Source organism: Amphibalanus amphitrite, unplaced genomic scaffold, assembly GCF_019059575.1.
Source record: "Amphibalanus amphitrite isolate SeventyFive unplaced genomic scaffold, NRLGWU_Aamphi_draft 001422F_arrow, whole genome shotgun sequence".
Classification (NCBI taxonomy): domain Eukaryota; kingdom Metazoa; phylum Arthropoda; class Thecostraca; order Balanomorpha; family Balanidae; genus Amphibalanus; species Amphibalanus amphitrite.
The window spans coordinates 123,761-137,719 of record NW_024882915.1 but is presented as its reverse complement, the minus strand read 5'-3'; the positions used below and the strand labels follow the sequence as shown (position 1 = coordinate 137,719).

At 46.9% G+C, this 13,959-nt stretch overlaps 1 protein-coding gene across 3 annotated transcripts in view; it reads right to left on the bottom strand.

Annotated features, from left to right (window-relative positions):
- The window catches only part of LOC122372947 (protocadherin-16-like), an 82,942-nt gene that overhangs the window by 31,176 nt on the left and 37,807 nt on the right, over window positions 1-13,959 (bottom strand). For all 3 annotated transcript variants that reach the window (XM_043350633.1, XM_043350632.1, XM_043350634.1), the window contains exon 5: window positions 4,512-4,653. In XM_043350633.1, coding sequence (XP_043206568.1) covers window positions 4,512-4,653 — 142 coding nt within the window. The remainder of the gene's footprint in view (window positions 1-4,511; window positions 4,654-13,959) is intronic.

Sequence of the window (13,959 nt, the reverse complement as noted above, 5' to 3'; positions counted from 1 at the left end):
ACATACACTCACAGACATGCAAACACATATCATTGACCTTGACCTAACTTGACCTGAAATGACCTCAGCAGCAAAAACCTGGTCGGATAGTGTGACAAAGAGGTTCTAGCTGGCTTGGCACCACAAAACGGCATCGTCATCGGTACCGTACCTACATGATGGGTACCTGTATATGATGAGCAGCGCACTTGATATCCAACGGTGACCCAAAACAGCAACATTTTTTAGTTTGACCTGACTTGGAAGGTCAATGACTGACCTGATAAGGTAAAAATGGGTATCATTGAATTTGTCTCGTCCCAAAGAATCTTTTTGGACTCTACCGCGAAGCTTTATCTCCAACAGGAACGAAATGGCGCGGGAGGATGCCCCCCCCCCCATGTGCGTTCTAGGATGGGAAAATGGCATGTGCGGGCGAGGGTTAAGTATATCCTGTGACAGTGGTGGATCCAGGGGAGGGCAAATAGGGCATTTGCCCCTCCCAAACGGCAAAATTTTAACTTTACGCCTATAGACGGTGCATGGAAAGAAACGCTAACTGTTATGGTTTGCCGCTCCCAAAACTCTGAGCTGGATCCGCCAGTGTCCTGTGATTTGCATAACGCAAAAGGAGAGACATGTAGTTTACTTACGGATGGTAATCGTTGGATTATTAGATTGAATGAATTGCTAGATTAGATTGAACGATAACAGTTTTTAGATTTGCAAGAGCGGTGATGTATTCGTTTGAAAAACTTCTGAACAACCGATTGTGACCATGATACGTGGTAAACAAATACTTACTAAAATACTAAAATTGACGGAACAAATTATAGTTAAGTTCCAAAGTGGCATGATGTGGCAAAGTGGCAAAGACACCTGTGTGGCATGGCATCAACTGTTTGTAAGGAATTTCCTACAAAAAAAGTAACATTTAACCTGTGCTGATTTTAATTAATGATCGAGGAGAACGTCATTTAAAATACCAAAGCTAAAAAAATTTCATCGAAAGAACGCCGCATAAAATTTTATCATGAAACAGACGCATGGATATACTAAGATGTCACGTGCAAAGGTCAAGTGTCAAAGGTCAATAATCAACGCGTTTCAGCCGCGAGTTGGGAGCGCAAAGCGTTTTCCAAGCGGGACGCGTTTTCGACGCGAGTTGTGAGCTGAATTGCAAGTGAAAACACAGCGAACGAAGCGATTTCCGCGCTTGACGCGAGTTCGACGCGATTTGCAAGCGTGTGCTGTGTTCCGGCCTTAAATCGAATTCGTGAAATCGTACAAGGCAAAAGTCTTTTTTCTTTTCTTATTCTTTTCGACCCGATAAAACCCACCAAAACTGAACGTGCCAAATGAAAAATATCTAACTCAAATAACAGTTTAGAAAAGCCTCATCATGCATCATGAAAAGCATCATGCTACTATCGACTGAAAAGTTGCATGCTATGAATACGTCCTAGATTTCAATTATCACTGTTCAACATTTTGGCTGGATGGAACTGACGCTGCCTCTGGCTTGCCCGTTTGTTTGAGATAATGATTCCCTTCAGTCGCGTTCTTGCCGGTTCCACATGAACAGGATACCACCATACCGGAGTGAACGCACCCGCAACCAGGGTATATAGAACAACGGGTACACCAACGACGCGGAAAGCGCCCATTTTACCTGGATGAGTTTCATAGAAGGTGATATATTTTTTGAATATGGAATAAATAGCGTATTCCATTCTGACGAGTAAAGCCAGATTCATAAAGCAGTTATTTTTAAATTATATGAACCAGAAATAACATACTAACCATAGTTTAAAACTTAGAATAAAGTTAGTTGAAAAGCCTATAGTTGATACTAAGATGGAAGGAATCTATGGAAGGCGGAAATGGCGCAGCTGTTTCATTCTTAAAACGTGTTCGCAAGCAGGATTTACGTGATGCTAGTGACATCTATTAATGTAATCGGGGACGCTCATTGGCTGATCGACTCCGTGAGCAGTATCGCTAACTTACGCTAGTACAGGGTTGAGGCAATGTGCGCATGCGCACGAACTAGTGCCCTCATGGAGGGGCTTTTGGTACCTCGGGCAGCGCCCAATGCTTTTTGGACCTGTTATGGCCTCCGCATCGAAAAACGCTAGATGAAAAGGTTGTAGGGGAAGCTTTAGGCTACCTTTCCCCACAATAATATTGGCAATTTATCTTTTAGCTTACGTGTGGGGCTCGCTTGAAAAAGGTCGATTTAACATGCAAACCCTATGGGGTAGTAGTTTTTGAGCGCCCATTTGGCCTAATGCTACCAACTGTTACTGGCTACCCCTGCCCGCAACCATCATCTCCTCCCCTCAGCCTCGGCGCAGTGGCGGGCGGCCCTGGGCGGCCCACCCCCGGCGCTACGCACGCCCCATGCGCCGTGATACCGCGTCACTCCCCTCCCTCCTTCCCCCACAATGACCGGTGACCTCACTTCCCTCGGGATTTGGACTCGCCCTACCCCGACCGTAGCGCCACGTGGTGGCTCTGGAGATCTTAAATAGACCCACTGTATAGTCTCTCTTGAAAGTATCGCTTCACGGGCTGCGGCGGCTCGGCGAACTATTCCATTCAGTTTGAGGACCCCAGCAGTGAGGTCGTGGCCTGTATCATAAAACGTACGCTGTAACACGATCCTACGCCAGCGGCAAAAGAACTGCTGTATGACGCAGGCACCAGCTGCTGACAACTGGGTCGAAACAGGTGGAGGCCGGCCAGGGGTCATGCTCGTATCGCTCTCCCTTGACCCCGTCCACCGCCCCAGGCGGATACCGGCGCCGCTTGGGTTCACCAGTCGGGCGCTCATTGGTCTGTCTTGGTGGGCGCCGATCACTGTTAACACAGTGTGCGTAACACGTAAAATCACCTATCCGTGCTTCTATCCTCAGGATACTGAAATCCTTCTCCTCCACGCCGCTACCCTCCTCCGGGCTGGACAGGCAACTTTATCTCATGCGGGCTGCTCCCTTGGAGCGGCACCGCTGCTCCTGAGGGAGCGCGCCCCGTAGCTGGGTGCAGTGAGTGCCTTGGGGCTGGGTGGCCTGTCCTTTAGACGGGCTCAGCCCCGGCGACTCACTAGGGTGCCTGCCCAGACCAATGTCTCCCCCTAATTCCTATCTTCCTTCCGGCTCTGCAATGGTCTTGTCGACCGAAAGGGCCTAACCCAACAAAAAAAAAAAAAAACAAAAAAAAACACGTAAAATCACCACGAAGCAAATTTCTGTCATAACCATACTCTGAAGAAGCCTTCTAAACGACGTAAACAGGTCATGGGAGGGGGCGGGGGCGGTAACCTGGCATCAAATAAGGCTTTTAAAAAGAAAACAGCTGGACGGTCAATATTTTTTGTCGCTGTTCGCTAGCCGGCTCATTAAAACAGAGAGCACGTTCAAATAAAGGACTATGTGGCTAGAGAGCATATATTTTTGTGATTGGAATCCGCTCGCGGGTGCACCTGCAACCACGGATGCATTCTGTTAGCGGGTGCAACTGATTTTTTTCGTCTTCGTGCACTGGTTTCTGGGTTATACCAAAAACCTGTGGTAGCAGGTAGTCGTGCCGATGACGGATCAAATTTTCAACTTTGTAATGAAACAAATCTCAACAAATCCTCTACGAGTAGGGTGGCTCCCGTTGACCACATGCTTACTGCCATCACAAGTTACCGCACGGAGACCGCCCGCCCCCCCCCCCGCCCCCCATCCCTACGCAACCACTCCCCTCGCCCGCCGCACCGGCTGCCACCGCGTGTCAGGCCTCGGTCAAAGCTACCAGCGGCTCTCAAACTTTCCGCCCAACCGCGGCTGAGACAGATGGCGCCCTCCCCTCAGAGTCGCGATACTTTCAAGAGAGACTATACATAGCTCCTCCGAATGGTAGGATTTACGTGCATGTGAGTGTCGGGGTGTCCGGTGTGTCAGTGTCGTGTGTTAGTGTATGTTTTTATAATTTTACTGTCCGACTTCACCTGTCATTAGGTGCAAGCCCGTTGGTGATTATTAAATAAACAAACAAACAAACAAACAAACAAACAAACAAAGTCAATAGCTTAAATTGGTCATCGCTGAAAGGTTTCCCTCCAGTGCCGTTGGCTCAGATGGCGCCCGCTCTCAGGTGCCGTACGGCGCCCGCTCTCAGGTGCCGTACGGCGCCCGCCCTCAGGTGCCGTTGGCTCAGACGGCGCCCGCTCTCAGGTGCCGTTGGCTCAGACGGCGCCCGCTCTCAGGTGCCGTACGGCGCCCGCTCTCAGGTGCCGTTGGCTCAGACGGCGCCCGCTCTCAGGTGCCGTACGGCGCCCGCTCTCAGGTGCCGTTGGCTCAGACGGCGCCCGCTCTCAGGTGCCGTTGGCTCAGACGGCGCCCGCTCTCAGGTGCCGTACGGCGCCCGCCCTCAGGTGCCGTTGGCTCAGACGGCGCCCGCCCTCAGGTGCCGTTGGCTCAGACGGCGCCCGCTCTCAGGTGCCGTACGGCGCCCGCTCTCAGGTGTCGCCGAACTGTTCTCACCTGTAGCGCTGATGTTGAGTGCGAAGATGGCCAGCTGGGTGGGGTAGTTCTCCGACACTGGCACCAAGTAGGAGCTGCTGGAGAGCTGAGGAGAGGCCGTGTTGGCGTCCCTCACCTTCACCGTCACAGTCTGCTCCTCCGACTGAAACGGAACGGGGCCGCTGTGACAGGAACGGGGCAACGGCCTCACCGTCACCGTCACACTCTGCTCCTCCGACTGAAACGGAACGGGGCCGCTGTGACAGGAACGGGGCAACGGCCTCACCGTCACCGTCACACTCTGCTCCTCCGACTGAAACGGAACGGGGCCGCTGTGACAGGAACGGGGCAACGGCCTCACCGTCACCGTCACAGTCTGCTCCTCCGACTGAAACGGAACGGGGCAACTGTGAGTGGCACGGGGCAACGGGGAACGGAACGCAACGGGGCAACAGGGAAGAGAACGGGGCAGCTGGGAGCGGAACAGAACGGGGCCGCTGTGAGCGGAACGGGGCCGCTGGGAGTGGGACGGGGCCGCTGGGAGAGACGCAGGCCACTAGATTACCGGTTAACCAAAAGAAATGAGTCTTTCTGTGACCTGGCATTAGAAGCAGCGCGTTTTGGGGACCATGTTCATGATTTTTTTTTCTTTTGCAGTTTGTATAAAATGAAGTAAGCTAGCGGCGTTTGAACTTGCAAGTACCCGACAGTCATTTTATGACATGGAAATGTCACGACATTGGACAATTCTATAGGGGCCAATTTTGACAGAAACACGAAAATCATATTTTTCAGCTACGCCAAACATTTCCCTAACTTGCCATGTTACAATTTATTCGATTAAATTCGGTTGAATCATGGGTTCTTTGGGCATTATTGGCCACTCGCGATCTTCATTTTCTGTGTATACGGACGAGGGTTAGCCCTCGCATGTGTAGGAGGGGGGGGGGGGGGGGGGTCGGATGGACCCCCCATGGTTTTTCGCGAATAACTCGCGCAAAAAGCGGCTGATCGCGACAAAACGTTCAGTACCCTCGAGTTGATCAATTTTCTACCTCCTCTGAAAATTTATGACCCTGACCCAAGTGACCTTTGACTTGTGACCTATTTCTCGAGGCTATGTTTATCCGAAATCGCGATTCGGCATATGTCGGCTCGCATTAGCCGCGCGTTTGCAAGCTTCTCGTGGTTTCAAACGCTCAACCATGAGATTTGATGTTGCTCCCATGCATTTGGGTGGATGTCAAGGTCACCTGAAGGTCAGGTCAGGTCATTGACCTTTGGTGACCTCGGTTCACTTTTTCGAGCTGTACATGTTTCTAGGCTAGTTTTTGGAGCTAAATTCGAATTTAGCAACCATTTGAATATTTACGAAGTTGTTTTGGTACCTTCGTAACATGTTACGAAGCTGTCAGAGGCGGTTGACACGTACTACAGACGGACACCCGTCACGACGCCTACTGGTTGACCTGACCTAACCTGACCCGACCTGGTCTAAATGCTTAAAGACATCATCTGTGATCAAAACTAACACGATATTCGTGATCAGCAACCCGAAAACCCTTAAGCAGCCACACTTTACGACTTTCTAACAGGTCCTGATTTTCCCGACTTTGGGTCATTGACCTGACCTGGAAGGTCAACCAATGACCTAGGACCTTAATATTTTAAGATTGAGGTCAACTTTCAGGTCAAGGTCAGGTCAAAGGTCAAATTCTGGGGTTTTGCATGATTAGGCTTACGGACAGCGGAATCGATAGCTGCTGCTCGAAACACACCAAAAATGACCTCAAAGACCTAGTGAAGGTACCATGTGCGTATAGGGGTCACACTAAGCTCGGGTCTGGGTCAGGTCAGGTCACGAATGGTCACGGTTTTCACTTTCTGCTACATGGGCGTGCGACACATGTTGTATGGTTTATTTTTCACGCCGAATCCGATGGTAGGGGAAGTTGGGGCAATGCCGGAGTTGGGGCAAAGCCGAAATTCGAGATATTTCTAAAACCGTACGACATGGATGCCACGTCTCAGTGATGCTCTGGAGCTTAAGTGACTACAATTATCGCATGTTTGTTACGAGTCGTCATTTGGAATACTTCGGCTGTGAGGGCGCCAAAAGCGTTTTCAAGGTACGTGTCCCTTGTACTACATGCGCCTTTGAAGCTGCATTTCTTACTCATTATGCTACCGTTTGTCTGGCCAATTCGGTCAAGTAATCTTCAGCATGTCTTTGCATAAGTGTGCTGCCTATTTGAAATTTATACAGCACGTTTAAAAGTTATGGGCCTGCAAATGAAAGTATGGCTGGCTGGGGTAATGCCGAAAACGTGCAATTACGCACGTTAAAGCACGCTACGTGGACTTTACTGCTGTAGAATAGCAACGCGTATTTTTAGTCAAACAAATTACACTTTCAGCCGGCACAACGGCCTGTTACCTATAAGGAATGATTTACCTGGCATTTTCTTATTATATCACACAATTATAACTTCCAGTGTGCACCAAGCGTCCTCAAGCTCTTAAAACGCGTGTCAGCGACTCAGCTTTGATGAATTTTGGATAAAGTTTGAGATAAATTGGCAAAACATCAATGTCGGCATTCCTCGTAGATCATTTATCCCATTTTCGGCTCTCCCCGCAGTCCGGGGCAACGCCGAAAAAGTCAGTTCTTTGATATTTTTAGTTTTTGCGCTTAACGGTATGCGAATTCATCAAATGCGCTTGGTATGTTTGAAAGATAAAAGACTAGCCTCTCGAATGACGCCAACAAGAATAGCTTATGTTGTCTACCTTGCGTGCTACGGGCGTCAGAAAAAAAAGTATTCGGCGTTCCCCCAACTTCCCCTAATGGTTATCTGTGACCCTAAGTCACTCTGCTGGTGATAAGTTAAGTGCGCATTGAAAGCATAAAAAATCGTTTATACCATACATAACTAAACGAGAGCCAAAAAATGTCAATTTTTCAACTTTTTATTTTTGACATAAAAATGCACTTCTCTAGACAAACTTTGTCCCAGGAATCTAGAGGTGCCATTTGTTTTCACATGCGATGCTCAGAAGTGCCTCTAATTCACCAAAATGCTTATGACGTCACCATGCCCTATGCATGTTGGAGCTATTTTTTTTTTGCAATTTTGGGAGCTTAAAATCAAGATAAAAAGTTGAAGTTTGGGACATCTTATGTTCTAATAGAGCTCTATAACATATATTCCGTTTTTTGGAAATTCTCAAAATTTTGGATTTTATTAGCTGTTTTCCCAAAAATTTAGTTTTTTGAATTTTTGGGATGAAAACCGCATTTTATGGAAAATCCGACATAGCTATTCTAAAGAACTCGTTGAGCAGCGTCTAATCATGTTCTTAATTTGCAATTTACTTTTAACCTTGATTTTTGGCAATTTTTTCAGCATGTACTGAAACTTTTTGACTGAAAACACCTATAGTTACATCACTAAAATCGATATATCTAAAAAAATTGAAACATTTTCTTAAAAATTACACAGAAGACGTCAAATTGATAGGGGAGAAGGTATGCCAAGTTTCAAGTTGATAGCGTAAGCGGATCATAAGTTATTCAAGAAAAACGGAGGGGGTCGGACCCGACCCTCCCCCCGCGGCGGTCGCGAGTTAATAAAACAATTAACATATTGCTAATTTAGCCCTCGCATGTGTGCGGCGTTTGCCAGCTTCTAATGTGTAGGGGGGGTCGGTTGGACACCCCCCTTGCCGTTTGGCCCCTGATCGAGCTAGCGCTTCGTGGAAAAACGAGCGTGTTGCCCGTGATGAGAGGAAGCCGTTGATACCCAATTCTAACCCTCGCCGGCACAGGCCATTTTGCGTCCTTCGACGGCACAAGGGGGGGGGGGGTTGGTACGACCCCCCTCGCGTTTGGCCCCTGATCGAGCTAGAGCTTCGCGGAAAAAACGAGCGTGTTGCCCGTCACGAGAGGAAGCCGATGATACCTAATATTAAGGTCCTAGGTCATCGGGTGACCTTCCAGCTCAGGTCAATGACCCGAAAACCGGGAAAATCGGGACCTGTTAGAAAGTCGTAAAGTGTGGCTGCTATGTGGTTTTCCGGGGTGCTGATCACGAATATCGTGTTAGTTTTGATCAGAGATGATGTTTTTAAGCATTTAGACCAGGTCGGGTCAGGTCAGGTCAGGTCAACCGGTAGGGGTTGTGACGGGTATTCGTAATACGTGTCAACCGCCTCTGACAGCTTCGTAACATGTTACGAAGGCACCAAAACTACTTCGTAAATGTTCAAATGGTTGCTAAATTCGAATTCAGCTCCAAAAACTAGCCTAGAAACATGTAAAACTTGAAAAAGTGAACCGAGGTCACCCGAGGTCACCAAACGTCAATGACCTGACCTGACCTTCAGGTGACCTTGACACCCACCCTAATGTATGGGAGCAACATCAAATCATATGTTTGAACGTTTGAAACCACGAAAAGCTTGCAAACGCGCGGCTAATGCGAGCCGACATACGCCGAATCGCGATTTCGGCCAAGCATGGTCACGGGAAAGAGGTCACAGGTCAAAGGTCATTGGGGTCAGGGTCAATAAATTTTAAGGGAACGTGTAAAATTGATCAATGCGAGGGTACTGAAAGTTTCGTCGCGATCGGCCGCTTTTTACGCGAGTTATTCGCGAAAAACCTTAGAGGGGTTGCATCACCCCCCCCCCCCTGTGCCGGCGAGGGCTAAGAGTGCTTTGGGAAGGTCTCGTAGAGACCTCTCGAACGCCGCTTCGCGGGGCTCGATACGACCATTGGTTCCTGAGATAACAGGGGGGACGGATCCGACCCCCCCCCCCAGGCTGTCGTGGACTGGGTACGGAAATAGCCCAGGCGGTGCCGGGTTAACCCGCGCCCCAGTGGCGGTCTCAGCCAACTTCGCCCTAGTGTGGGGGGGGGGGCATATGCTACCGCCCACCTCTAACTCAAAAACTAAGAGGGCTAGAAAGACGCAGTAAAAAGCAGTCGATAGCTCTCGATGTGTACGTTTGAAAGTATTTCGTTCATTTTTCATATTAGAGCAATATTGGGGTCACCAGAGGTCATTAAAGTTCAAAATTTGCGAATTGTCATTATATACTTCAGAAAACATGCCATCATCTCAGGAACTATGATAGCTAGAAAAAAGCTGGGAAAAGCAATCGATAGCTATTGAACTCTTCTTTTGATAAGGTCATTATCAAAATTGACCTTGGGTCAACAGTTTAGCCTCCAGAAGGCAAAATTTCCAAAAATAGCTGTTTTTACGAAATGTGTTTTTCGACAATAACTTTTGACTAAAAAAAACCAAATTTTTATTGCCAGAATCGTGTTCCTCACGCCGAGACGCGTCGAATGAACTATAATTCGACCTTGAAAGGTCAACTTAAAAATTTTACCTCAGGTCAAGGTCATGACCTGAACGGAAAAGGTCATGTTGCATATCATTCGATGCGTCTCAACAAAACAAGACATACACAATGAGACCATCGCCAGCGTCGTATCTCTTTCCGACCGAGAGTTATTGGCAAAAATATGTTTGTAGCCTCAAATGACCTCGGATGACCTTTCTAGAGACTATCAGCAAAAAAGACACCTTAGTCGTCACGGGTGGTCCAAATCATTGTGATTCTGAAATATTTGGACTGCTCCTATGCGTACACACGGATCTAGAGGCATTTTCATTTTTCTCCATTGACTTATAATGGTAAGGTCACGCCACTGACCTGACCTTAGGTCACGGATATACAAAACCGAGATATAAAAATTGTAGGCGCCCATAACATCATGCAATCCACCAAGTTTAACACTCGCACCGACGGGGGTCTGCGCCAACTTCGTACCGACGGGGGGGGGGGGGGCGGATGACCGCCCCCCCCCCCTCCCCCGAGATCTCAAGAACGAAGCAAGATAGCGACAAGCGGTAAATGGCATCGGACACGCACGGACAAGGTCTACAATTTTTACATAGGCTATTTTCAGGTCAGGTCAAAGATGACGTCACAGGGGTCGAAAAGTCAAAATGGCGGCGCTTGATATGGAGAGCTTTTCTCGAATAACTTTCGAATTAGTCATGATAGGAACAAACTAAGGGCATCATCGTGATCCTCTTGTCAATCCGCATCGAATGATATATTTTTTGACCTCGAAAGGTCAAGGTCAAAGGTTGAACGTGACCTCGAGGTCAGTCATGTATATCATTCGATGTGCCCTTGACGATCTGAACACAATGAGACCATCCGCGCGGCTGTACCCTGTTCCTGTACGGAGTTATTGGCAAAAAAATATTTGGTGACCTTTGATGACGTCACATGACCTTACAGCTGCCCAACAGCAAAACAGACCTCATGGTAGTGAAGGTTGATCTTATATGAAGTCATGTATGGTATATGGGGCCATTCCGACCCGTTTAAGTGGTAAAAACAGGGTGTTAATTTTTTTCCGCATTGACTTATAATTGGGGAGGTCGAGAAATTGACCTAACCTTAGGTCACCGATATCAAAATTCCGAGATATAGGTACAAATTGTAGCTACTAATGACCTAATAACATCCTGGGACTTTAACCCGCGCCCCACTGGGGGGGGGGCTATTTATAGCCCCCCTCCCGTTTTTCTGCAATAACTTCCAAACCGCTTGACGTATCGACGCCACACTTTCAGCAACTTCGACTTCATCAATTTGACACCTTATGTCAAAATTTGAACTTTGTACCTACCATAAGTCGGCCGGAAATGACGTCAGAGTGACGTCATGTTGAACCGATTTCGACGCAAAACATTGAACCACGGCAATCGCTCTCAAGAGCTCAGTTTTAACCCGCGCCGTGGGGTCTGTTTATAACGCGACCTGGTGGGGGGGGGGGGCTATTTTTTGCCCCCCCCCCTCGTATCCCCGAAACTACTGGACGGATCCGCAAAATTCAAACGGCGTTCGAAAGGCCTGTCAAATTTGTCGAAGAAAACCAAATTTCATTGACCTCGGGTTCACCGATGACGTCACAGGTCAGGTCAAAGATGACATGTTTCACCATTCACGGGTCATCTAGGAAATGCGCTATAACACCGAAGAAAATGCATTTTGTCGAGAATCAGCGATAGGGCGTCAGTTGCCTAGTAGATATGTTGCTATTAGAGGTCACTGACAATACCAGGTCAGGTCACGGGTCAGGTCACCAAGGGTCACAAGTCAGGTCACATGAGCCCAACTTTACTAAGGTTGTGTGATGCATATTTTATGGCCAATTTTTCATTTCCAACTCAATGGTGTTAGTTATAAGACTATCAGGTACGGCTTAGGTCACTTTCTGGTGAAGTTCAGGTCAAGGTCAGGTCAAGGTCAGGCCAAAAAAGGTCAAATTTTAAAGTTAATAGTTTTGCATAAAATGGGTATTGATTCGATGCGGCTCGTCACGTGGAGTCTAATGGTGGTCTTTGTTTTGCGCTACGGGGTCTAGAATTGCTAAAAATTGAGTTTGAAAATTTGACGTCATCAACTTTGAACAGTTTTTTCGCTGTAACTTCGCCAAAAAAAGAGGTATCAATCTCAAATTTGGTATGTGGATGGAAGTCGGTAAGGACTATCACATATATTCCGGTTTTTGCGAAATTCAAAAAACTTTTTGGATTTTTCGACGATTATATCATTTTTTTAATTTGACCTTTTTTCGCCTGACCTTGACCTGAAAAAAAAAAAAATATTTTTTTGATTTTTGGGGGTCAAAATCCAAAAATTTCAAAAATCCGAGATAGGAATTTTGTAGCCCTGTCAATTCTACAGCTTTTATGTTTTTGTCATTTTTCTGTATTTGCAAAGCTATAGGCCTGACAGCTCGTCCCGCGAAACCTTTTTTTTTTTGGGTCGAAAACGGCAGAACATGACGTCACTCTGACGTCATTTCCGGCCAACCTCTCATAGCCTTTGGGAAAATGTTTGGTCACAATGTGTAAAATTGATGTCCGGGAGGGTACTGAAAGTTTGGTGACGATCGGCGCAGCGGTTCTGGAGATATATCGAAAAGTCTGGAGGGGGGCAAAAATAGCCCCCCCACCAGGTCGCGGGTTAAGCTAGATCCAATTTCTTTGCATGAGAGAACTCAGAATAGACTGCGCTATCAAACTGCTATCTCGGATTTTCGAAATTTTGAAAATTTTGAAAAATTTTCATAATAGAATTCAGAATTTATATTTTTACATTTTTTTTAGAAATTTTTTTGACTTTTCGAAAAAACCGGAATATATGTGATAGAACGCATTACTATGACTAGCTTTAGCAAGTTTTAGCTAAATAGCTTCAAAAATGGCTAAGTTATACGCATTATTGCAAAAAGTTAATAATTATTAATTTTTCAAATCATTTTTTTCAGCACGAATTTTAGGTCGCACGCCAATATGAATAGCGCCATCGTGTTCCTGAGCTCAAACTGCATCCAATAGACACCTTTTTTGTTGAAAAATTTTAACTTCAAAATTTGACCTCTTTTGACCTGAAAGTGACCTGACCTAAGCTAAATTTGACTCAAAATGACCTCGAATGACACAGACGACATCAAATTCAAAATTTTTGGCCTAAATGGATCATAAAATATGTGTCACGTGACCGACGGATGATATAATATTTTCGTGACCTGTTATGACCTGACCTTGACCTTAACCCTAGACCCAGCCAGCAATTTTGCTCCGGGCCCAAGCAGGCTCAAGTGCGGATTGCCCGAGATTTTTAGTCGGGCTAAAGTCGGCTAGGGCTTGGGCTAAAGTCGGCGTATGACACAGAAACGCCGACTAAAGCCCATGCTCTGCCGGAGGTATGCCCGCTCTGCGAGCTCCGGGCAGCCGTAGTTTAGCCCTAGTTGAGCGACGATTGGCGTTAGCCCGATTTAAGCCCGAGCAGTGAATCCATTTATATAATGGAAATTACTCTGGGCCCGAGCGGGCTAAACTCCGGCAAGCCCACTCTGTGTGCCCTGTCTATCCCGACTTAAGCCATAGAAGTGAATGGGGTTTATACATTGCAAACTGCTGTGGCTTTGCTCGGGTTCGGCTCGAGTGACGGCTCCTGTTTTCTCAAGTCTCGACTTGACTTCATCTTGTTTTTGCTTCACACTGGATCAAGTAGCAAGGAGCAGCCAATGCACTTTCAGCAGGTTGTGTGGTTTTAATGCATATTTAAAATTGCTACGGTCACTCATATGCTCTGTTAACCGGTCATCGAGCATTTCGAAAGGAAAGTAGTGGCTGACTTGCTGAAGACATGTCTAAAGTTACTCTAGATGACAACATGGTTATGGCTAGCTTCGATGTAGAAAACTTGTTTACCAACATACCTGTTCGTGAAACTATCGATATCTGTATCAATTATGTCTTCAATGGAAAAGATTCTGTTGTCAAGTTCACCAAAAACCTTTTTAGACTTATGTTAGAAACAGCGTCCCTCAATTCTTACTTTCTTTTCAATGGTGACCTGTTCAAAC